Source organism: Bufo bufo, chromosome 9, assembly GCF_905171765.1.
Source record: "Bufo bufo chromosome 9, aBufBuf1.1, whole genome shotgun sequence".
In the NCBI taxonomy this organism is placed as follows: Eukaryota; Metazoa; Chordata; class Amphibia; order Anura; family Bufonidae; genus Bufo; species Bufo bufo.
The window spans coordinates 183,742,568-183,769,237 of NC_053397.1; the positions used below are offsets into that span (position 1 = coordinate 183,742,568).

General features: G+C 44.9%; 1 protein-coding gene across 3 annotated transcripts in view; it reads right to left on the reverse strand.

Annotated features, from left to right (window-relative positions):
• Window positions 1-26,670, reverse strand: part of BICD2 (BICD cargo adaptor 2) — a 115,161-nt gene that overhangs the window by 45,135 nt on the left and 43,356 nt on the right. For all 3 annotated transcript variants that reach the window (XM_040407698.1, XM_040407697.1, XM_040407696.1), the window contains exon 2: window positions 3,080-3,292. In XM_040407698.1, coding sequence (XP_040263632.1) covers window positions 3,080-3,292 — 213 coding nt within the window. The remainder of the gene's footprint in view (window positions 1-3,079; window positions 3,293-26,670) is intronic.

Consider the following 26,670-nt stretch of genomic DNA (forward strand, 5'->3'; position numbering starts at 1 on the left):
ACAGTGCATCATCCACAGATCCCCCCACAACAGTGCGTCATCCACAGATCCTCCCATAACAGTGCGTCATCCACAGATCCTCCCATAACAGTGCGGCATCCACAGACCACCATTAGTTCAAAACCTACCAAAAGCACACCTTTTGGTTCAAAATATTATAATGGTGCCAAGTGGTGTTTAATCTGTATAGTAACATGCACGTCCACATGCTTAATTCCATCCTTCAACTGCCACCAAATTGTATCTACTGTGAGAAGCTGCTACAGTAAGAGAGCTGCAGCACAAAGGACCCGCCTCCCAGAGTAAGCCCCCGCCTCCCAGCGAAAGCCCCCGCCTCCCAGCGAAAGCCCCCGCCTCCCAGCGAAAGCCTCCGCCTCCCAGCGAAAGCCCCCGCCTCCCAGCGAAAGCCCCCGCCTCCCAGCGAAAGCCCCCGCCTCCCAGCGAAAGCCCCCGCCTCCCAGCGAAAGCCCCCGCCTCCCAGCGAAAGCCCCCGCCTCCCAGCGAAAGCCCCCGCCTCCCAGCGAAAGCCCCCGCCTCCCAGCGAAAGCCTGAAGAGAATGTAGCAGAGCAACTGGATCAATGAGTGGGGTGAATTCTGAATCCATGTGTACAGGGCTGGTTCTAGTTTTGTTAGAAAGAGTAGCATATGATGTCTGATTTCTATTTTTTACATCAATCATGGGATAACCCCTTTAAGGTCCTGAGAACAGGGGGATCAGTGGAAACTATAATGGTTATGGGGAGAGAAGGATCGGGCATAATAAATTTTTTTGCCTGATCCTTCTGTTCTCCCAGGAGATAAGCGGCCATCAGGAGTGTCTAGTAGTGGCTTTCTCCTTTCTTCCCATTGAATACACATGCATACTTGTCTGAACCAAATGTGTATGGAGGAGTCAGAAGAGACATCGGCGGAACGGACAGCTTTGAATGTGTATGGCCAGTTTTAGTCTTTCCAGGGTTCATCTCAGGGCCACCCAGTAGATTAAGATTTGGTATTATTAAGGGGGTTTTCCAAGATTTTTATATTGGTGACCTATCCTCTTATCAGTACCTGAGGATAGGTCCCCAGTATCAAAATCTCGGAGAACCCCTTTAATAAGAAAGCAATGGCTAGTTAAACCACTTATCCAGGTTTGTGTGTGAGTAAGGCCTAGTTCCTAATTGGTGGGGGTCCACCTCTTAACGGAATGGCATAGACTACTGATACTGTAGGTCTTCCTTTCTATGATTGGGAAAAGACCTTTAAATCCACATAAAATGTATTGTAACTTTCTAAAAACGAGCATTATATAGATCTCTATTCGCATAAGGTCTTCTCCCCTCAAATCCAAGAATACAGGAGACAGTGAGACAGTAAGTGGTTAGTCATGTGACTGTCTACAGCGTGCAGACCGCTGTCTGTGGCTGAGTAAGCTAAAATCAGTACAACACAAGTAATACAAATGATATACTAAATGATTTCACATTTTAATACTCAAAAAGTGAAATATGGATAGCAGAATTACACTCGATCAGTCTTCTGTAACTCATGGTAGCACACCATGTTCTGTACGTTTTTCTCAGGTGGTGTTCTCCTTTAAATACAGAGTTAGCAGACACCCGTGGTCTTGGAAAAGCTTCTGAAGGCCCTGAGAGCAGGGGAAGAAGCAGTGAAGGATTTGGCGCAGGTTTTCGTTGAGTAAACAATTTGGGTTTGCCTTCAATTTAGCTGCACAGTAATTCACGTCAAGTGATATTTGCATTCCCAGTTCATTAAGTAATGCAACCGTCCTATTACTTCTAAGTGCCCTGGTGTTTGCAGAGGGCCGTGTGGCCCATGATGATCTGTTTACTGAGAAGCTGTCCAACACCGACTCCGAGCCCTCCGGCAAAATACAGCAAACAGGATTAAACCCAATTACATGCAGTGACTACTGACAACCGGAAAATCATTACCAGTGGTAAATAAATATTGAATTATAAGGAGGATCTATGTTCACGTTCACAAAAAAGGATAGGCGCACGTGTAGGATATTTTTATTATTTTTTTTTACTAGGGAGAATGGACTTCAATTGAGAATCGTCAATATAACCCATATTGGCCTTTCCCATTTATTAGAGCATGCATTTTTATTAAAGGGGCACTTCCATCTTGAAGTGATGGCATATTGCTAGGGTAGGCCATTATTTGATGAGCAATAGGGATTTTACCTCTGGGGCCCCAGCCGATTCTAAGAATGAATGATCCCCCCTTAATGGGAGTCGGGAGCACTGCCTGCAGCTGGCCCCATTCACTTCAGAAGAGCTGTGATGCGGTTCCCCTGCACTAGGGCAGAAAAAGACCGTAAAATGGGCCGCAGCTCCTTCGTTCTCAGGATTGGCGATGGTCCCGTAGGTCGGACTCCCACCAATCATAAGGGGATGGCATAGTGTATAGTGCCACTGTACTGTCTAGTGGCAAAAGTACCTTCTTCATAAAATGGCATGGACTCACTCCATCTGCATTTGAAATGGAGAAATATGGTGGTACAGTATAGGCCTAAAAATTTGTTAGAGTGCCGGATTATGGATCAAAACAACAAGGATCCCATATTATAGCCATGTGGATGAGACCGAAAACAAATGGAGTAATAAATATTACAAGGTGAGATTGAAGGGATTGCGCAGGCAATATATATTGATCACCTATTCTCAGGATAGGTCATAGATATCTGATCAGTGGAGGTCAGACACCGGACACCCGTCACCCCCTCCCTTGCAGCAGCGGCGCAGTGTAATTACAAGTACTCGCTCCAGTCAAGTGAATGTAATTACACTGCGCCGCTAGAACTTCTGAGACAACGGGCAGTGTAAGGAAGAGAAAGCAGCGCTTGCATGGAACGCCGTCTCCTCTTCAAACAGCTAATCGGCGGGGGTGACGGGTGTCGGATCCCCGCCGATCAGATATTGATGACCTATCCTGAGGACTAACCCCTTTAACTGCTCCTAGGTGAAGGTCTGAAGAGGGGGATAGGCTCCAGATACAATAAAAGGTAGGGCTTCCATGAAGGCTATGAGTGCGCTATTACAGGCCAATGTATATAAAAAAAAGGGGGCTTACCTCTCTCAGCTCCTGTGCCAAGGAATTCAGACGCTCGTTTTCAGATAGTGTGTTGGCGACAACGTTCTTGGATTGTTTCAGCTCGGTTTGCAGTTCTAAGACCTTTTTCATGTAGTATTCTTCCTTGGTTGCCGATTCTTGTATGAGTGTTTCCTCTCTGCTTTCTCCATCCGCCGCCACTTTTTTATGGTTACTGTGTGCTTGTCCAAATGCCTGCGGGACGGAGATAACACGTGTTACAGAAGCAGACCGCTAAAATACCAGCTTCGAAAAGAAAAGATTCCCTGCCTCATCAGTGGTCTTGCTCAGGGCTAATTTTCCCGTTATACTTTGTATTTTGTGCTAAAATCGTTCTATTCATTATTCAGGAATAGTTATTGAATGTGGCAATAAAAGAAATGTTGAAAGGGAGGAGATGGGCGCTCACTACATATCTCTGATGCTTGGCTGGGAGCGGAAAAAATACTTAAAACAATTTCACGCTTTTTTTTCAGTGATAATAAGCTACAATTTTTTCATGTTCAGCACAGACTGAGTAGTTTGGTAATAAATTTAAAGAGGACCCGTCACTACAAAATGTTGCGGCAGCACATTATAGAGCAGGAGGAGCTGAGCAGATTATATATATATATATATATATATATATATATATATATTTACACACTGTTTTTTTTGGGATTTACCATTCCATTTGCACCATGAAAAGTCACAATTTTTCTAACATGCAAAAATGTTGTGCCTCTTTAGCTGTTTTACACTGTGATCTCCACTTTTTAATTAAGTGGGCAGGGCACATGCAAACTGACAGATTTCAGACTGCTTACGCTGGTTTTCTGGTGCAAGTTACACCTGAAATCTGAGCACAGACCTGCTGATATGCGCCAAAATTATTAAAAGGGGTTTCCTGGGATTCTGATATTTATGGGATATCATCAGGATAGGTCTTCAATATCTGATTGATGAAGGTCCGACTCCTGGCACCTGTTATGATCAGCGGTTTGAAGAGGCCATGGTGCTCCAGTGAGTGCTGCGGCCTCCTTACAGCTCACCAAGCACAGCGCCATACATTGTATAGCGGCTGTGCTTGGTATTGCAGCCCAGGCCCATTCACTTGAATAGGACTAAGCTGCAGGTAGACCATGTGACCTGAGGAACGTGATGTCACTTGCCTAGGAAGAGGCTGTAGAACTCACTGAAGCACAGGCCATAAAACATCAACATCTCTGAAAACCACTAAGAGGAGTGTGCTCATCTTATACCACCACAAATGAGTTATGTTAGAAATGCCCCCAAAATTGTCTCTGAAAATACCACAAATTTAAAGGCTATGTACAGTAGCGATCAAAACACACAATTTCCAAAATGTCAAGGTCATAGTGTAGTCCTATGTGAATATATCCCAACATGAGTACAATAGCAGTATTTTAATATACAGTAATTTCATAAATTGCATTTATTCTAAAGCACAGAATAAAAATGTAAATGAGATAATTGAAAAAGAACACTGATCTAAATTAGAGAACACTTTCAGATACCTACAAGTTATTGGTGTTAATCTGGCAACTGGCGCTAATTTCCTTAATGATCTGACAAACCCTATTCAACTGGCAGCCTAACTTTCCAGTTTTCACTGACTTTGCCAAAATGGTGTGCCGTTCCAAAGAGACTGCAGGTTGTCCAGATGAAGGCCAAAGGGGTGAGCCTATCAGCCATAGCAAGAGAAGTTGGTCGTTCCAAGTCTGTGATTGAATATTGCATCTTTACAACATCACAAACTCATTCAAGTCCCCCAAGAAGGCTGGTTGCCCTCGAAAGACAAATGCAAGAGAGGACAGGATAATGCGGAGAATCTCCATGGGTAATCGTTTCAACACTGCAGCTCGAATTGTTCGCCAGTTCAGCACTGAACAGGTTAAGGGTCTGTCTCGTTATACGGTGTCTCGACGTTCAAGGGCATTTAGACTGAAAGCCCACTCTGCAGTGACCAAACCTCTCATTAGCAGGAAGAATCAAAAGGCTGGACTCGCCTTTCCTGAGGAGCATGTTGTGTGGACAGAGGAGAAGTGCTCCAGAGTTCATTTTAGTGATGAAAGCAAGTTTCATTTATTTGGGTCTGATGGGAAACATTATGTTCGTCGACAAACTGGGGAAAGACTGAACCCAAAGTGTGTAAAGAAGTCAGTGAAAGGTGGAGGAGGAAGTGTCATGGTTTGGGGAATGTTTTCTGCAGCAGGAGTTGGACCTCATACAGATACATGGCAGAGTGAATGCAAGTGTGGATGAGAACCTTCTTCACCAGCACATGGTTCCTTCCTTGCGTTCATCACTCAATCAGCCAGCAATTTGCATGCAGGACAATGTCCCCTGTCACACAGCAAAACGGGGAAAGCAGTTCCTTGAAACTGAAAACATTGAAGCAATGAAATCGCCGCCCAGAGTCCTGATCTAAACCAATAGAAAACCTCTTGAATTCCCTTGGTGACAAAGTTATGGTCAAGAAACCCACAACAGTCACAGAACTGATGAAGAGACTGGAAGAAGAGTGGAGCAAAATCCCACCAGAGCGAGAGACGAGTGATGTCCTGTGGCCGCAGATGTGCTGAAGTCATTCAAAGCAAGGGCCTGTACCCTTCTACTGCTTGGTGACCGGTGTAACCTTCAGAAAATTTAGTTAGAATCTTTCTCTGTGCTACAGTCATTGCTGTTCTCTAATTATGATCATCAAGTTTTTTTGAAAAATAAAAGGTTTTAGGGTACTTTCACACTAGCATTTTTGTTTTCCGGTATTGAGTTCCGTCACAGGATCAGTTTTATCCTAATGCATTCTGAATAGAGAGCATTCCTTTTAGTATGTATCAGGATGCATCAGTTCAGTCCCTTTTACGTTTTTTGGACGGAGAAAATACCGCAGTTTTCTCTCTGGCCAAAAATACTGAACATTTAATTAATTAATTTACATTGAAGTGTATTAGTGCCGGCATTAAGTGTTCCGGCAAAACGGAGTCAGCTTTCCAGCCTGCGTATGCGCAGACCTTTAAAAATGCCAAAAAAATTATAATGCCGGATCCGGTATTTCAATGCATTTGTCAGACGGATCCGCATCTGGAACCGTCTGACAAATGCCATCAGTTTGCGTCCGGATTGCCAGATTCAGCAGGCAGTTTCGGCGACGGAACTACCTGCCCCAAGTGTGAAAGTACCCTTATGTTGATATACTTTGATTATTTTGGAAAACGCTGTTCTAATGGCATGGTGTACCCCTTTCCCCTTACAAGAAAATCCTTCAAATGATGATCAATGTAGATTATATTCTTTCTGAAAAAAATCAAGCGTTCATAAATTGTTCTCTAATTTTGATCGCCACTGTACACCGTTATGGGCAAATTTTTTATGGATTGCATTTTACTCATTTTGGGCTAAAAATCTTTTTTTCAATTGGTCTTTATTAAAAATATTGAGCCGTTCTGTTCTACTTTCAATGAGTATAGGTCATTTAATAAAGGGTCCATTCAGATTACCGAAAGTGTTTTGCAGTTCGCAAATCGCAATCCGCCGTGCCGAACAAGAATAGGACATACACTATTTTTTTTGCGGGGCCATGGAAAAGATGCAGACAGCACACGGTGTGCTGTCTGCATCTTTTGCGGCACCTTTGAAATGAATTGATATGAAATTGAGGAAAGGATGCGGACCCAGAAATACGGTTGTCTGAATAGACCCTTAACTTTCTCTCTAAATTACTAAGAGGTCATAAACACTTGTTATAAGGCACATTTAGATGCGCCAAGGAGCAGCAGAAAATTCAGATCCTGCTACTAGAGAAACTCAGCCCTGTACAGAGAAAAGGGCTCCAAATGTTTTAGAAAAAACAAAAACATTTTTTTTTTTTTCTCAAAACAAGTATAATAATAATAAAATGTCCCCAAAATGTGTACATGGCTTTTAAGGCATCAAATAACTATCCATTCATCAGTATTATGGACACGGATGCCAAGGAGAGGAAGGTGATGCACAAGATCCAGCACACAGTAGAGTATGTATTTAATTTTCGAGAAAGCCAGTGATGAAAGGGTCATTTTTTCTTTACATTGACATGTTGTGTTGTGCCAATTCAGCTTTACATTAAACAGTGGAGTCATTCGAGACATACAGGTTGCTATGGATACAGCTACAAATATATATCATATCCTTAGAAACCAGGTTGTTTGAAATTCCTCAGCTCACAGCAGAAATACTACAGAGTTAGGCCTCATGCACACGACCGTTGTGTTTTGCGGTCTGCAAATTGCGGATCCGCAAAACACGGGTGGCGTCCGTGTGCGTTCCGCAATTTGTGGAACGGCACAGACAGCCATTGATATAACTGCCTATTCTTGTCCGCAAAATGGACAAGAATAGGACAGGTTAAATATTTTTTTGCGGACCACAGAACAGAGCAACGGATGCGGACAGCACACGGAGTGCTGTCCGCATCTTTTGCGGCCCCATTGAAGTGAACGGGTCCGCATCCAAGCCGCAAAAACTGCGGCTCAGATGCAGACCAAAACAACGGTTGTGTGCATGAGGCCTTAGGCTAGTTTCACACTAGCGCCAGGGGAGTCCGACAGGCTGTGTTCCGGTGGGTGAACAGCCTGTCGAATCCATCCTGCTGCTAGTTCACGTGTGCCCCGGGACTGCCATTCCGTCCCCACTGACTATAATGGAGGCGGGAGCGGAGTTCCGGCGGCAGCACATGGCGAGAGGCAGCCGAACTAAAAGTACTGCAATGCAGTACTGGCTGCCTCTCGCCGTGCGCTGCCGTGATGCCGCCGGAACTCCGCCCCTGCCCCATTATAGTCAACGGGGACTGAACGGCAGTCCGGGGGCACAGGTGAACTAGCGGCAAGACAGATCCGACAGGCTGTTCACCTGTCAGAACAGCCTGCCGGACCCCCCTGCCGCTAGTGTGAAAGTACCCTTATGGGTAGATAACGGGCAAGAAGGCTTGGTTTAAATGACTCTTTCCTCATGAGAATGTGGGAAACTGAAATTGCAGTAGAGGAATCCTTTAAAGGGGTTCTCCGGGAATTAAAAAAATGAAAATACTTAAATATTACCTTACATTAGTTATAATGGCTTGTTTTGTCTGGGGAGCAATCTTCAGAGGAAACAAAATGGCCACTGTCCTATTAGTACACAAAAAACCTGTCCTAATCACACAGGAGGACAAGTTACTTCACAGCACTGAGGTAAAGAGCTGCCTTATCCTCCTCCCTGCTTGTAACGGATTATGATCCTGAATACAGTTTAATATGGTCCTCAGCTGAAACTCTGTAGGAATGGAGTTCATTAGAAGATGTGGCTAATGGGCAGCAGCACTTGTATGCCCACCTTTCTGTACTTCATGTCTCCTCCATTCCTAAAGAGATCCAGCTGAAGATCTTCTCATCTGTATTCAGGATCATAATCCCTGACAAGTAGGAGAGGAGGATGAAGCAGCTCTTTACCTCAGTGCTGTGAAGTAACTTGTCCTCCTGTGTGATTAGGACAGGTTTTGTGTTTACTAATAGGACAGCGGCCATTTTGTTTCCCCTGATGATTGCTCCCCAGTCAAAACAAGCCATTATCACTAATGTAAGGTATTTGGAAATATATTTATAATGAAGTAATATTTAAGTATTTTCATTTTTTTAGTTCCTGGAGAACCCCTTTAAAAGATTCCTCTATTGGAATTTCAGTTTCCCAAATTCTGATGAGGAAAGAGTCCTCCTTTAAGCCAAGCCTTCTTGCCCGTTATCTACCCATAAGGGTACTTTCACACTAGCGGCAGGGGAGTCCGGCAGGCAGTCCTAACCATTGCACCCTAGACAAAACGAGCCATTATAAATAATGAAAGGTATTTGGGAATATATTTATAAGAAAGTAATATTTATGCATTTTCATTTTCTTAATTCCTGGAGAACCCCTTTAAGTAAAGTGAATGTCCAACCAAGACGTTGTCTGAGGAGACCTTGAAGGCATTTTGATAAGCATGACTATAGTGGGCCAACCATGCAGCTGCCCACAGGGAACCAAATGCTTTCTAGAGTTGCTGCCAACTTGTTGTAGTGATCGGCAGAGGTCACAGCTGTCGAATCACCGCTGATCTGATTTTGGTGGCATGTCCTAGTGACACGTCATCAATATCTCTTTGGAGATACCTCTAAGACACTTCGACATCATCTGGCAAGTAAAGAATAACTGGTGCATCTTACATTCACTGTCAGGAAGACAGAACATAGAAGTCCAGAGTATTGTACTCGGAAGAGCAAGGTTGGACTGAAGGACGGAGAAGTCCAATCTGTCAGAGAAATTTCTGTATCTCTGTCATTACTGGCGAGAGAATGGAGAGCTGAGTGAATATCTGCAATCCCGTGTCATCTAATGGCTGCCATTTAACTTCCATAATCAGATTGAGTTTGATTTCAGATAAGAATATAAGTGAAAATGAGATACAAAAAACCCCCACTGATGCCACTGAGAGACATTTCACAAGGAGGGCCCGGGGGAAATCAAAAAGCATCACATATCAGACAGGGAGAAAGTCTCACAAGCAGTCTCTTCTTTTCAAATGCAGCTTACAGGGAACGTCTCGTCAGAAAATGGCCTTCTGTTTACATCAAGTTTTTATGTGAAAATGTTTTAAGAATTTTTGGCTATATTTAACTTTATATTTAAAAATAAAAACCTCTTGGCTGGAATAACGCTCATTTATATGAAGAGGAAGAGAAGGAGCAGACAGAATACATTCTGCAATGACTGAGTGTGCATTCTGCCCAATTCCCCCAAGTCGCACATTTTAAATTGGATGGCAAACTCTGGAGAACAACTTTTTATCAAATGCCTAAAGCTAAAGTGCAGAGAGAGAATTTTATTATATGCAGGAGTGAAATCATTCTAGGACTTTCCTATCCTCCATATTGTTAGGAGAGAAATGACATTTGTTTTAAATCAGAGCAGGAGATACACAAGACAAAAAGGAAGTAAAAGAAAGAAAGAAGAAAGGAAGGAAAAGAAAGAGAAAGAAAGGAAGGAAAAGAAAGAGAAAGAAAGGAAGGAAAAGAAAGAGAAAGAAAGGAAGGAAAAGAAAGAGAAAGAAAGGAAGGAAAAGAAAGAAAGAAAGAAAGGAAGGAAAAGAAAGAAAGAAAGAAAGGAAGGAAAAGAAAGAAAGAAAGAAAAGGAAAAGAAAGAAAGAAAGAAAGGAAGGAAAAGAAAGAAAGAAAGAAAGGAAGGAAAAGAAAGAAAGAAAGAAAGGAAGGAAAGAAAGAAAGAAAGAAAGAAAGGAAGGAAAGAAAGAAAAGAAGGAAAGAAAGAAAGAAAGGAAGGAAGGAAAGAAAGAAAGGAAGGAAAGGAAGGAAGGAAGGAAAGAAAGAAGGAAAGGAAGGAAAGGAAGGAAGGAAAGGAAGAAGAAAGGAAGGAAAAGAAAGAAAGAAAGAAAGAAGAAAGAAAGAAAGAAAGAAAGAAAGAAGAAAGAAAGAAAGAAAGAAGAAAGGAAGGAAAAGAAAGAGAAAGAAGAAAGGAAGGAAAAGAAAGAGAAAGAAAGGAAGGAAAAGAAAGAGAAAGAAAGGAAGGAAAAGAAAGAGAAAGAAAGGAAGGAAAAGAAAGAGAAAGAAAGAAGAAAGGAAGGAAAAGAAAGAAAGAAAGAAAGAAAGAAGAAAGAAAGAAAGAAAGAAAGAAAGAAGAAAGAAGAAAGGAAGGAAAAGAAAGAAAGAAGAAAGGAAGGAAAAGAAAGAAAGAAGAAAGGAAGGAAAAGAAAGAAAGAAAGGAAGGAAAAGAAAGAAAGAAAGAAGAAAGGAAGGAAAAGAAAGAAAGAAGAAAGGAAGGAAAAGAAAGAAAGAAGAAAGGAAGGAAAAGAAAGAAAGAAGAAAGGAAGGAAAAGAAAGAAAGAAGAAAGGAAGGAAAAGAAAGAAAGAACGGAAAAGAAAGAAAGAAGAAAGAACAGGGTTTCCAGAGATTCTGATATTGATGGCCTATCCTCAGGGTAGTTCCTCAATATCAGAACTGCGGGGGTCCAACACCTGGTACCCCCACCGATCAGGTGTTTGAGGATGCCACCACGCTCCAGTGACTGCTGCAGCCTCTTTCTGACCAGTGACATCACATTCATCAGTCGCGTAGCCCTTGGCGCAGCTCGGTCCCATTCAAGTGAATGGGGCTGGGCTGCAGTACCAAGCACGGCCGCTATCCAATAGGGGGCGCTGTCCTCGGTAAGCTACTCACCGCAGCCTCCTCAAACAGTTGATCTGCAGGCGCCCCATGAATCTGATGTTGATTACCTATCCTGAGGATAGGTGATCAATATTAGAATCTAGGAAAACCTGTTTAAAGAGACAGTGGAAGATATTTCAATTTGGATTTTCTGATTGTAGATAATTTTTTTTTTCTATTTGCCGAACGTGATTGGGAGGCGGCCATCTTCCCTGAGCTAATAACCGCTTTTAGAGAAATGTTTTACAGCAGCCACATGGGCTGTAGAAACAATGGACAGGAGACATTCACGGACACGCGAGGGAGCATTTCTAGACATGCCATGTGCAGAGCTGTACGGAATATTGTCCAGGGAAATGGTAATGGTGGTTGTTAATTCCCATATACATTTCCAGGAAGAATAAAAGAGGAATGGCACAATGTAGAACCCTAAGGCCTCTTTCACACGGGCATCGCGTGTGAGGGTCGGATAGGATGCGGGTGCGTAGCGGGAAAATCGTGCAATTTTGCCTGCGAGTGGGGTGAGTTTTGTATGCGATTGCGTTGTTCAGTTTTTTCTGCACGAGTGCAATGCATTTTGCACGCGCGTGAGAAAAAACTGAATGTGGTACCCATACCCAAACCTGGACTTCTTCACGCAGCCCCATTCACTTCTATGGGACCTGCGTTGCGTGAAAATCACTGCTCATCTGCACAGCCCCATAGAAATGAATAGGTCCGGATTCAGTGCGGGTGCAATGCGTTCACCTCACACATTGCAACCGCGCGGAAAACTCGCCCGTGTGAAAGAGGCCTTAAGGCTAGTTTCACACTAGCGTTTGACATCTCCGGCAGCCTGTTCCAGCAGGAGGCAGCCTTCCGGAGATGTCTAGATCCGGCATTGCTGGACACCCGCCGGCTCCATTAACTAGAATGGGGAGCGATGGAGATCCGGCTGCAACCTGGAAAATATGCAGAGAATTGGCTGGATGAAAACTGGTGCGTGCAGCGGTTTTTCGACAGGATGGTTCTCGGCATATTTTCCAGGTTGCGGTCAAATCTCCGTCACTTTGAAAAGCGACAAGAAAAGAAATACCACACTGCAGTCGCACATCCAAAAATAAAGCATAATTTTATTTAAACAGACAATTAGACAAAGTTTAAAAACATGGATGGACAAGGCAGACCCCAAACATGGGAAAATGATTAAAGTGCCATGGTGCATAAATGATCATACCAAATGACAAGAAAATGTCAAAAAAATCCTAGAAAATATACTTATCATGAAGCACAGTAGTAACACATAGAATAGCACAAACCCATCAGGGAGGGGAGCCCAGCAATCCTAACGCGTATCGCCAGTACAAATGCTGGCTTCCTCAGAGATCCATGTTAATGCAAGTAACTGTTAAAACCTTTAGGCTGGGTTCAGACCTGAGCGTCTTTGATATGCGCGTTTAACGCGCATTTTTGACGCGCGTTTTTGACGAGCGTTTTTTGCAATAGTAAACGCGCGTTTGACGCGCGTTTGTGTGATTGACTGCAATGTCCTATGGCCACAAACGCGCGTCAAAACGCCCCAAAGAAGCTCAAGTACTTGTTTGAGCGTAGGGCGTTTTACAGCGCGTTTTTCAGCGCTGTAAAACGCTCAAGTGAGAACCAGGGCCATAGGGAAGCATTGGTTTTCATGTGTTGAGCGTTTTACAGCGCGTTTGAACGCGCTGTAAAACGCTCAAGTGTGAACCCAGCCTAAGGCTGGGTTCACACTTGAGCGTTTTACAGCGCATTCAAACGCGCTGTAAAACGCTCAACACATGAAAACCAATGCTTCCCTATGGCCCTGGTTCTCACTTGAGCGTTTTACAGCGCGTTAGAACGCGCTGAAAAACGCCCTACGCTCAAACAAGTTCTTGAGCTTCTTTGGGGCGTTTTGACGCGCGTTTGTGGCCATAGGACATTGCAGTCAATCACACAAACGCGCGTCAAACGCGCGTTTACTATTGCAAAAAATGCGCGTCAAAAACGCGCGTTAAACGCGCATATCAAAGACGCTCAGGTCTGAACCCAGCCTTATAGTTCTAATAATTAAGACATAATCATATGCACCTGTGGTAGAGACTAATGAAGTAGCGGTGGTCTACAGAAGGGGGAGAGAGGAGGGCGGTTGCAAGGCATATGAGTTACCTGGGTCCTCCCCGGTGCATGGTCGCGCGCAGCTCGAATGCCGGAACAAGTCGGCGTGTTGGAAAGAACACTGCGCATGCGCAAGATGGCGACCAAACCGGAACTCGATGCCGTGATGCGTTCCAAAGACCGGAAACGCAGCCCGGCATCGACGTCACAGCCGGCCTCCCATCCGCGTCAAAGCAGCCACAGGATCGCAGATGGACAGGCAATGTAATAAGCGCAATATGGTGCCTGCGACAATTTATGACTCAGATATAAACCTTATATAGTTGGATCAATGCGATATTCAGAGAATGCAAATAAATAAATAAATACATAAAGTATATATAGGAGGGGCGAGTCAGAGGATCTTGCGCAGTGTGTTTGGGGATAATTATGCATGAACACAATTTTGCAGCTAGTATAGCTGCATGCCCACAAAAAATAAATCAATGTTTACATTGACGTCGATGCCGGGCTGCGTTTCCGGTCTTTGGAACGCATCACGGCATCGAGTTCCGGTTTGGTCGCCATCTTGCGCATGCGCAGTGTTCTTTCCAACACGCCGACTTGTTCCGGCATTCGAGCTGCGCGCGACCATGCACCGGGGAGGACCCAGGTAACTCATATGCCTTGCTACCGCCCTCCTCTCTCCCCCTTCTGTAGACCACCGCTACCTCATTAGTCTCTACCACAGGTGCATATGATTATGTCTTAATTATTAGAACTATAAAGGTTTTAACAGTTACTTGCATTAACATGGATCTCTGAGGAAGCCAGCATTTGTACTGGCGATACGCGTTAGGATTGCTGGGCTCCCCTCCCTGATGGGTTTGTGCTATTCTATGTGTTACTACTGTGCTTCATGATAAGTATATTTTCTAGGATTTTTTTGACATTTTCTTGTCATTTGGTATGATCATTTATGCACCATGGCACTTTAATCATTTTCCCATGTTTGGGGTCTGCCTTGTCCATCCATGTTTTTAAACTTTGTCTAATTGTCTGTTTAAATAAAATTATGCTTTATTTTTGGATGTGCGACTGCAGTGTGGTATTTCTTTTCTTGTCGCTTTTCATGGTTGCTTTTTGATACCAGGTCTGCACTCCTCTTATTATATATATATTTCCTCGGTGTGCCCCTCATTGTATAGTTTTGCAAATCTCCGTCACTTCCCATTATAGGTTATGGCGCCGGCGGGTGTTAGGTAGCATCCAGCAATGCCGGCTCTAGACATCTCCGGAAGGCTGCCTCCTGCTGGAACAGGCTGCCGGAGATGTCAAACGCTAGGGTGAAACTAGCCTTACGGTTCTACATTGTGCCATTCCTCTTTTATTCTTCCTGGCAATGTATACAGGAAAGCACTAGTGTGAAATTAGCCTAAGGCCCCCTGCACACGAACATGTGCCCCCCGTGGTCGTGCTGCCCCCTGCAAAATGCAGGCCGCAATGCACGAACACAGTCCGTGGGGCAGCCGCAGCGGATCGCTGACCCGTTCACTTGAATGGTTCCACGAGCCGGCCGTTCCGCAAAAAGATAGGACATGTTCTATCTTTTTGCGGAACAGAAGTAAGGGGCAAAACCCCACGGAAGCACTCCATAGTGCTTCCGTAGGGTTCCGTGCTTCCGTTCCGCACCATTCTGCATCTCCGGATTTGCGGACCCATTCAAGTGAATGGGTCCGCATCCGTGATGCGGAATGCCCACGGAACGGCCCCCGTGTATTGCGGTCCGCAATACGGCAACGGGAAGCACACGTTCGTGTGCAGGGGGCCTAAGAGAAGATGCTCCAGAATTCATATTTTATGGAAAATGCAAGCATTTACTAAAAACAGACCCTTCAGGAGAGTGGACAGGCCGTCTAAGGAATGGCTATATGAATATTTCTTTCATAAACCATAAAAGAAAAATAATCCCATCAGCACCATAAAATTCATAGATTTAATTCTCCAAGATGATCAAAAGAATCAGCCATTAGAGTATTACAGCCCCAACATTAGCCACCGTATAAAAATAGGGTAAAGAAAAAATGACCGCAATGTAAAACCCTCTGTGCACGGACCCCGTGATGGGTGCGCGGACCCCGTGATGGGTGTTAGTGCCAAATATCCTGAGAAGGAGACTATTCCTTCACTCTCCTCAGCATAATCCGGCTCTGGGTGTTAATACTTCTCGCTCACTGACCAGCCTGTTCCAAGGCTCATTACGGCTGCTGCCGCGTCACGTTTTTTGGTTTGTATGTCTATATAGGTCTATGGTAAAATGTCTAAAAAAGCAACACACTCCGCATCCACGCGTCTGTTCCGTGGCCCGGCACAAAAAAGAAAAAATAGAACACGTTCTATTCTTGTCTGTATCACGGACAAGGATAGGACTGCTCTATTGAGGGCCAGACATTTCGCAAAATGAGGGACGCACACGGCCGGCATGCACGACGCCCTAAAGGGGTTAACTCACTTCAGCAAATGGCATTTATCATGTAGAGAAAATTAATACAAGGCACTTACTAATGTATTGTGATTGTCCATATTGCCTCCTTTGCTGGCTGGATTCATTTTTACATCGCATGATACACTGCTCCTTTCCAGGGGTTACGGCCACCGCTGTAGCGCAGATACGAGGTGGATGAGATGGGATCTGCTACCCATGTGTATCTATGTGCGCTCCCAGGATCCCAACCACCAGAGAAGCCGGCGCTTTTTCCTATAGTGTGCAAGCACGACCAGCACTTCTGGACTGCAGGATGGTTGTAACCCTTAAAAACAAGCAGTGTAGAATGTGATGGAAAAATGAATCCATCCAGCAAAGGAAGCAATATGGACAATCACAATACACTAGTAAGTGCCTTGTATTAACTTTCTCTACATGATAAATGCCATTTGCTGCAGTCAGACAACCCCTTTACGGTGGCCAATACACTGACAGCATTTGATCAATAGCCATTCCCCCCCAATGGCCAAGCGTCAGTTTTTTTCAATGAGGCGGGAGTGGAATAAGACTGGCCATTCGACCATTGTAATACTGCAAAATATGGAACCAATCTAAAAATGGATTCAGCCTTACTAAAAGTAGATGCAAATCAACCTGATAATGCCTATACACACCTTGCATGTGAAGTCATCAGTCAACTTTGCCTACGCATAAGGGCTCATTTAAACGGGCGTATAAATTTGGCGGAACAGGTGCGGACCCATTCATTTCAACGCAGCCGCAAAAGACGCGGACAGCACACAGTGTGCTGTCCGCATCTATGGTTCCATTCCGCAGCCCCGCAAAAAATATATAGAGCATGTCCTATTCTTCTGCGCAATCGCAAACAAGAATAGGCATTTTCCATTATACACTGCTCAAAAAAATAAAGGGAACACAAAAATAACACATCCTAGATCTGAATTAATGAAATATTCTTCTGAAATACTTTGTTCTTTACATAGTTGAATGTGCTGACAACAAAATCACACAAAAAAAAAAATAATGGAAATCAAATTTTTTAACCCATGGAGGTCTGGATTTGGAGTCACACTCAAAATTAAAGTGGAAAAACACACTACAGGCTGATCCAACTTTGATGTAATGTCCTTAAAACAAGTCAAAATGAGGCTCAGTAGTGTGTGTGGCCTCCACGTGCCTCTATGACCTCCCTACAACGCCTGTGCATGCGCCTGATGAGGTGGCGGATGGTCTCCTGAGGGATCTCCTCCCAGACCTGGACTAAAGCATCTGCCAACTCCTGGACAGTCTGTGGTGCAACATGACGTTGGTGGATAGAGCGAGACGTGATGTCCCAGATGTGCTCAATTGGATTCAGGTCTGGGGAACGGGCAGGCCAGTCCATAGCATCAATGCCTTCGTCTTGCAGGAACTGCTGACACACTCCAGCCACATGAGGTCTAGCATTGTCTTGCATTAGGAGGAACCCAGGGCCAACCGCACCAGCATATGGTCTCACAAGGGGTCTGAGGATCTCATCTCGGTACCTAATGGCAGTCAGGCTACCTCTGGCGAGCACATGGAGGGCTGTGCGGCCCTCCAAAGAAATGCCACCCCACACCATTACTGACCCAATGCCAAACCAGTCATGCTGGAGGATGTTGCAGGCAGCAGAACGTTCTCCACGGCGTCTCCAGACTCTGTCACGTCTGTCACATGTGCTCAGTGTGAACCTGCTTTCATCTGTGAAGAGCACAGGGCGCCAGTGGTGAATTTGCCAATCTTGGTGTTCTCTGGCAAATGCCAAACGTCCTGCACGGTGTTGGGCTGTAAGCACAACCCCCACCTGTGGACGTCGGGCCCTCATATCACCCTCATGGAGTCTGTTTCGGACCGTTTGAGCAGACACATGCACATTTGTGGCCTGCTGGAGGTCATTTTGCAGGGCTCTGGCAGTGTTCCTCCTTACACAAAGGCGGAGGTAGCGGTCCTGCTGCTGGGTTGCTGCCCTCCTACAGCCTCCTCCACATCTCCTGATGTACTGGTCTGTCTCCTGGTAGCGCCTCCATGCTCTGAACACTACGCTGACAGACACAGCAAACCTTGCCACAGCTCGCATTGATGTGCCATCCTGGATAAGCTGCACTACCTGAGCCACTTGTGTGGGTTGTAGACTCTGTCTCATGCTACCACTAGAGTGAAAGCACCGCCAGCATTCAAAAGTGACCAAAACATCAGCCAGGAAGCATAGGAACTGAGAAGTGTCTGTGGTCACCACCTGCAGAACCACTCCTTTACTGGGGGTGTCTTGCTAATTGCCTATAATTTCCACCTGTTGTCTATCCCATTTGCACAACAGCATGTGAAATTGATTGTCACTCAGTGTTGCTTCCTAAGTGGACAGTTTGATTTCACAGAAGTGTGATTGACTTGGAGTTACATTGTGTTGTTTAAGTGTTCCCTTTATTTTTTTGAGCAGTGTAGTTGCGGCCATGTGCGGTCGTCAATCTGCAAAACACTACGGTCGTGTGAATGCGCCCTAAGTCATTGGGGAAGAAGAGCTCCTAGACAAGTGGTTTCAAACCCGTTTCTGTATAGCTGTTTAACGCCAAGCATGCCCTGACAGCAAGCAGAGTTGCAGTTTTCGAAGAGATGGCGAGACATAAATTGACGCCTGCTGTCCTAGATGGATGGAGCGGTACTTCCGACCTGGTTATGAAGTTTGCAGATAAATCCCCCCTTGGCGTATTCAGCACTGGCGGATAATGCCTAACGCCTCATTCACTGGTCAGTGATTGTGAGCCAAAACCAGGGGCGGCTCGAAACACAGAACCGGTGCAGATCTTTATCTCTGTGCAGCTCCACTCCTGGTTTTGGCTCAAAATCACTGATGGAAATACCAAAACCTTGAAGTATGAGCGAGGCTTAAGCCAAACAGCCCGTCTACGATAGTCACAAATATCCGCAATGTACAGACTACTAATTTATAAAAAAAACTAACAAACATGAACTAATAGCTCCTGACAATTCAGCTTCTATAGCTTATACATTACACTGAATGTTGCTCCTACGTAGACACAAAAGAGATGAGCGCCAGGCCGCGCGGCCCCGTGCCTCCCAGCCCAGGGTACACTGCGGTAACCTCAAATCTGCCCGTCGGCTCTGGTGTGACCTGCCTAGACGAAGGACGGATTTGTCTGAAAATGGGTCAGCTGCTAATACATAATGCATGGCAGCCACTCGATGACCGGGGACAGCCAGCAGTGTCTGCATATGCGGCAGCAGAAGGTCACTAGGGCAATCTCAGCTCCTCACTCCCTGAATACAATACCTATACACCAAGAGAGACAATCCAGACTGTATATGGAGGTGTATATCCTTTTCCTGCAAAAATATACAGGGTCTATAGTAAAATAGCACAACCTAGGCTCAGGACACAGATAATACATTACTCCAGTACAATCAGATGTAGCCCGTTGTTACCCAAGGCCATTGTATGAGAGCGAATCTCTCAGCGGAGTCAGAAATATAACTAGGAAGCGGCACTAGTTAAAGGGCTTTTCCAAGGATTTTATTTTTATAATTTTTACTATGGATAGGTCATCAGTCGGGGTCCAACACCCGGGGACCCAAATCATCAAACGGGATGATTGAAGTGGTAGTATAAGCTCAGTCAAAAAGTTTGGGAGACGGGGAGGTAACAGTGGGCGTGCGTTCTCTACAGTAGAGAACTGACCGTGAATGCAGGATTTTAATCGATATCACATAAATATCAGTATCTGATCGCCGGAGGGCCCAACACCCGGGACCCCCGCCATTTAGCTGTTTGAGAAGGCACCGGCGCGGGCAGTAGTGCCATGGCCTTCTCTGAGCTTAGCCTAGACCAGTGACGTCACTGTCATCGGTCACATGGTCTAGGACAGGGATGCTCAACCTGCGGCCCCTCCAGCTGTTGTAAAACTACAACTCCCACCATGCTCTGCTGTAGGCTGTCCAGGAATGATGGGAGTTGTAGTTTTGCAACAGCTGGAGGGCCGCAGGTTGAGCATGCCTGGTCTAGGAGAATAGGTCATCAGTATAAAAGTCTCATAAATCCCCTTTAAATACCTAAAAGTCTAGTTTGTCAGAAGACTTTTAAGATGTCACTAGCTTAGCGGACATGACTATAAAAGTTACTATCACACAGGGTGACAAATCGGGAATGAACATTTGTATGAAAGCTCGTTTCGAATAAGTGGCCTGTGAAAAAGGCCCACCGATCACCTGATAAAGGAGCTGTTTAGTCGCCTCCTCTGATAATTAATAGGGCACAAAACATGATGACTTGTTGGCGGTGTATCGTCCTGGGTAAATAGGGATGTGCTGCCAGCAATCAATAAAACCATATGGGCATAAATGATCCCAGTAGTGATCATTCATCCTCTTCAAGTAGGGACGACTGTTACAGGTAAGGCTAGCTTTGCATGTTCCAGTAGTGCGCCCTGCGGTGAACCTGCATGTTTTTTAGTGCAGTTTTGCAACGTGGTTTTACGTGGCTTAAACAAAAAAAAAAAACTGTTACACAATGCAAGGCAGGAAACTGCACGCGTGTACTGACAGCCCAAAGGAAGCTAGCAAATGATCAGGATAAATGTAACTGTCCTGTTTGCTGCCCATGGGAAGGGGCCTTAAAGCCGGGGCTCCCCAGAAACTTTCGGCCCTGGTAAATTCATAGGTTACTGCAACATCAATGTTTTCCTTTGGGACAATTTTGCCTGATACAGGGCGGTTCTGAGAGGGAGACACCCTCTACGAGATCCATATGACCTAGCAGGGCTTTATAATAAGGGGTTACCTTCATAAAATAACCCCACCTGACTCTGTACACTATAATATCGGACTCGCCACTCATTTCTGTGGTTGAAATCTACTTACCTGGCAAAGCGTATTCTCAATCTACAAGTCTATCATTTTCAAAACAATCGGTTATTTTTTTTTTTTTACCAGAGTTCTGCTGTCATGAAAGTCACCTAAACGTCAGTTTTTCATCTGAATCGTTTTTGTCATCGAACGTTCATGCGTTACAAATTCATCCTTTTAACTCTATTCTACAGTGTACATGCAGGTTTCGGCCGGGTTCACATCACCGTTTCATTTTTCGTTCTTCTGATCCGTCAGAAGAACAACAACAAAAATAAAAAAATGATCCTGTAAAAAAAAAAATTATCCTGAGCATCCATTAAGCACATTTTGCATCCGTTTTAGCCATTTCCATCTAAGATCAGTTTTTTTAGACAGAAAAAAAGAAATGTCCTGCATGGAGCACTTTTTTTCGTCTAAAAAAATAGATCCCAGACAGATCTATGGCTAAGGCTACTTTCACATTAGCGGCAGGGGAGTCCGGCAGGCTGTGTTCCGGCGGGTGAACAGACTGTCGGATCCATCCTGCCGCTAGTTCACGTGTGCCCCCGGACTGCCGCTCCGTCCCCATTGAGTATAATGGGGGCGGGGGCGGAGTTCCGGCGGCAGCACGGCAGAGCACGGCGAGAGGCAGCCGGACTAAAAATACGACATGCAGTACTTTTAGTCCAGCTGCCTCTCTCCGTGTGCTGCCGCCAGAACACCGCCCCCGCCACCATTCTAGTCAATGGGGACGGGGCGCTAGTGTGAAACTATCCTAAAACAGCATAATAGAATAAAATACAGGATCCGTTTTTTAGGGTTTTTTTTCTGTTCTGTTCTATTGAAGGATCAGAAGAACGGAAAATGAAACCGTGATGTGAACCCAGCCTTAATCTACATATACATTTTTTAGTAACTTTGCTTTATCTTTTACTAATCATTAGTAAAAACCTGTAATATAGCCCGGAGCTGCATTCAGCTTTCTGCCAGCTGCTAATGGAACCAGTCGACAGTCTGTTGAGAGATTCACCCCTAACATCTTGGTGCCTAAAAACGGCGCCAACAGCTGCGCTGCATCCTGGGAGTTCTTATTCCCTACATCCAGGTTCTCTGGAGTGAATGTACTTTGCCTCCTCAGGCAATCTACACACGGACACTGAACAAGCAGGTAATGCTTGGAGAACTGAACTTAGAAACCTGCAGTATAAAAAAGAGTGGGCATGCTCTCACTACAGTGGATGCAGACGACACCCACCTACCAGGATTTTAGGGCATATCCAATCGATATCACATAAATGTCTGAGCGGTGGGAATGAGACGGCTATGACCTTGAATTAACGGTCATGCTCCACTCAAGATAAGCACGCTCCGTTTATTCCGCACTTTGCGGAACAGAACATCCGGCCCATAACAGAACAGTACTATCCTTGTCCGTAATATGGACAATAATAGGACATGCTCTATTTTTTGTGCACGGCCTTGCGACATACAGAAGCGGAATGCAAATTGAGTAAATTCCGTTTTTATGCGGATCTGCAAAAAAATAAAATAAATCGCACAGAAAGATAAAATATGTTCGTATGCATGAGGCCTACGTTTCTGAAAGAAGGGCATCTGACCGTTGGGGCCCTGTTTGGAGGTGGAATGGGGCAGCGGTCATGCATTCGGGCTGCCGCTCCATTCAAGTCTATACTCCAAGGGCCCAGGAAGTGTAGAGACCAGCAGGAAACCGGGACGCGTCAGAACAGGAGTGGTGGAGAATAGGCGAGGTCTTACTTTTGTATTTTTTTTATGTGTTCGGAGCCCTTTTAAAAAAAAACTGGCCAGATAACCCCTTTAAATTACATTACAAAACAAATGAACAACAATGGAAACAAAAATATTTATATCCTTTAATAAATCCAGACTCGTCGCTTTTGGGACAGCCAGCAGTCCCTGGACAGACGAGGCCTAATTAGTGACAAAACATCAGATTTTCCTGACAGATGTTCTGCAGTTTTAGTTTGGTAGAACGTGCAGGGACGGGGAGAATCAAACATCTGTGTTCTTAAAGAAGGTAATTGATTGAGCTTCATTAACTCGGAAACCAAGTCACCATGCCGTCAAGGCTCCTTGAAGAAAAACTAGGGAGTTTTAAGACACTTAAGACAATCCCAGGTTTAACAAAAAGAAAAAAAAGCTATGAATTTAATAGACTATTTTTTGAACTGATCCAAGCCCAGGGGCGTAACTAGGGACGGTGGAAGAGGTCCCCACCCTATCACAAGCATCTCGGTTTTCAAGTTCAGAGGATGAAATATTTATGATTATTTTGTTTTCCACTCCATGCCATATGTCTATCCATAATGCACAATGTACAGTGACATCTCACACAGTGATGTCACAGTGCAAAGGCTGCACACAGTGACCTCATAGTACAGAGACAATACAGTGACATCATAGTAAAGAGATAACACACAGTGATGTCACAGGACAGAGACAATACAGTGACATCATAGTAAAGAGATCACAGTGATGTCACAGGACAGAGACAATACAGTGACATCACTGTGTGTTATCTTTTTACTATGATGTCACTGTATTGTCTCTGTCCTGTGACATCATAGTAAAGAGATCACAGTGATGTCACAGCAAAGAGACAATACAGTGACATCATAGTAAAGAGAACGCACAGTGATGTCACCGGACAGAGACAATACAGTGACATCATAGTAAAGAGATCACAGTGATGTCACAGTACAGAGACCATACAAAGACATCATAGTAAAAAGATCTGACACAGTGATGTCACAGTACAGAGGCAATACAGTGACATCATAGTAAAGAGATCTGACACAGTGATGTCACAGTACAGAGGCAATACAGTGACATCATAGTAAAGAGATACCACACAGTGATGTCACAGTACAGAGGCAATACACAGGGATGACTCACTAAAAAGAGGAAACACAGGGAATTCTCAGTACAGAAAATACACATGGTAATGTTACAGTAAAGGTATAATGACAATAATCATGTGCGCAGTGATATCACAACATACAGTGAAGTCACTCCTCATGCACACAGTGACATTGCAGGAGCAAAAGACCCCAAATGATGTCACCGTACAGGGTTAATCCACTAAGCACAGAAATAATGCATAAAATGTTATTCCTCCTGGAAATGTTAAAATAAATTGCCAACTAGGAGTAACGGGGTCCGATACGGTCAGCACTGATGAGTCAGTGTCAGTTCGTAGTGACGCCTACAAAATGGGGTCAACTTAGTCATACATCTCCAGTAGGAATAAAAAAGGAACGGCACAACACAGTTCTAAGCAAATATATTCAAGGGATTATCCCATTTCTGAAACATGCCCCCCCCCCCCCCCCCCCATGTGCCGTCCCCTCCCAGGTAATATAGTTACCCCGCTCCTGCTTCTCCCTGTACATGGATGAACACATCCGGTGTCGGGGGGAGCAGCCAATGGCAGGCAGGGACGAGCCTCCTCAGCTAACTGATTACCTATCCTCGGGATATGTCATCAGATGGGTGGGGTCCGGCATCTCGCACCCCCACAGATCAGCTGTTTCGGCAGCTGCTGGAAAAACTATACATTGTACCAAGGGCTCTGTCCACTGCGCAGTTTCCAGCACAGGCGTAATGCAGCCCGGCACCCATACACTGCTGCTGCCGGCTTTGCCCGCTGTATAGTTTTCTGCACTGGCAGCTGCCTAAAACAGGTGATAGGTGGGGGTGCATGGAGTCAGACCCTACCGATCTGATACTGATTACTTATCCCAAAGACATAAAGTCATAAATATCTAAGTACCAAAACACCCCTTTAAAGAGTCACTATACTCTGGGGTAACTAGCAAATTTCTAAATCACTTCATTTAAAAGATCTGCCTGAATCCACCTGAATAAAACATGTAAAGCAGGCAAGCTCAACCTGCGGCCCTCCAGCTGTTGTAAAACTACAACTCCCACAATGCCCTGCTGTAGGCTGATAGCTGTAGGCTGTTCGGGCATGCTGGGAGTTTTGCAACAGCTGGAGGGCCGCAGGTTGAGCATGCCTGCTGTAAAGTCATGGCCACTGGGGGTCTCGCTTCCACCTAAGTTGCTGTCCACTGCCTGTTGTCAGGCAAGATGGCCTCTGGTAACAGAGACTCAGAAGATGGCGGATAGGAAGTGGTCAGAGATAGCTGAGCCCGATACAAGAACTGCTTCTACGGAGCTTCTGAACATCACAGAGGACTCCTGCTTTTCTGTAACTATGATTTAACCCTCCTTATCAGCTTTCTGAGCTCCCTAAAAGAAACCTAAGTGGAAAGTAAGGTCAGTGCATACAGTACTGGCAGAAGGAAGGTGCCCCATGCTTCTAAGAGAAATGGACCTAGCTGTGCAGCTGAAACAGGGAATAATATGACTGAAAGAGACTTTAGGGAAGCCCAAAAAACACCCATTGTACAAAAAAAGTACAGCCATTATGCAAACTTTTTATTTTTATTTATAAAACTCTGGAACGCTTTTTAAGAATTCAATGGCGGACTCAAGTTCCGCAGTGTCACAAGTCACCACTGGGCCTCATAACAATCATTTTATAAAGGCACCTGAGACATTTTCCAGCCAGAGGAACGACCACTACATCTCCGATTCTTCTCTAACCCTGCCTTCTCCTCTTTTCCAGTCCGATTGCTCCTGCTGACCACTGGATGCCCTCAGAAGCACAAAGAGGATCTCGTACATCCAATTTATTGAGTCCCTGCAGTAACGTAAGCCCCAGTGTGGTTTATCTCTCTCAGTGAAGCCCAAACAATATGCAGACAGTAGCGAATGTCAGTGGATGCTTAATGAAGGGCACGCTGCCCTTTTCTCTCGTGCACGGCACTGAAATCTGACGCCAATTGTCCTTTCCCACTGGAGGCTCAGGCTGCGTCCTACAGGCACTTGTGAGGGTTTTGTCAATGCGGAGCTCACATTACAGCAGACAGAACGGCAAATCCGACCCCCAACACACAATAAACGTAAAAACAGACAATGCTATACAGCACCTAAGACTACTTTCACACTGGCGTTTTGGCTTTCCGTTTCTGAGATCCGTCACGGGCTCTCACAAGCGGCCCAAAACGGATCAGTTTTGCCCTAATACATTCTGAATGGAAAAGGATCCGCTCAGAATGCATCAGTTTGCCTCCGATCAGTCTCCATTACGCTCTGGAGGCGGACGCCACGTGGTGCGGAGCAAGACGGATCCGTCCTGACACACAATGTAAGTCAATGGGGACGGATCCGTTTTCTCAGACACAATAGAAAACGGATCTGTCCCCCATTGACTGTCAATGGTGTTCATAACGGATCAGTCATAATACAACCGGATCCATTCATGACGGATGCATTCGGTTGTATTATTGTAATGGAAGCGTTTTTGCAGATCTGTGACGGATCCGCAAAAAACGCTAATGTGAAAGTAGCCTAATAAGGCTACTTTCACACTCGCCTTTTGGGAGGATCCGTCATGGATCTGCAAAAACGGATCCGTTACAATAATACAACCGAATGCATCCGTCATGAACGGATCCGGTTGTATTATCTGTAACATAGCCAAGACGGATCCGTCATGAACTCCATTGAAAGTCAGAATGCATTAGGGCAAAACTGATGTGAGCTTGTGAGAGCCCTGAACGGATCTCAGATACAGAAAGCCAAAACGCCAGTGTGAAAGTGGCCTAAGACAAAGAGGACTAAATCACAATATACTTTTCTATTAACTATACTCAAACACTCGTAGGAGCAAATATTACTACAAAACCTTTTTTTTCTACACAAAATACCACGATTCCTGCTTGAAATGTGTTTCTGTTCTCCAGGAGAACGAGCCGGGGGCAATATTTAACAGGATGCCATACCGACAATGTGCCATTTATTA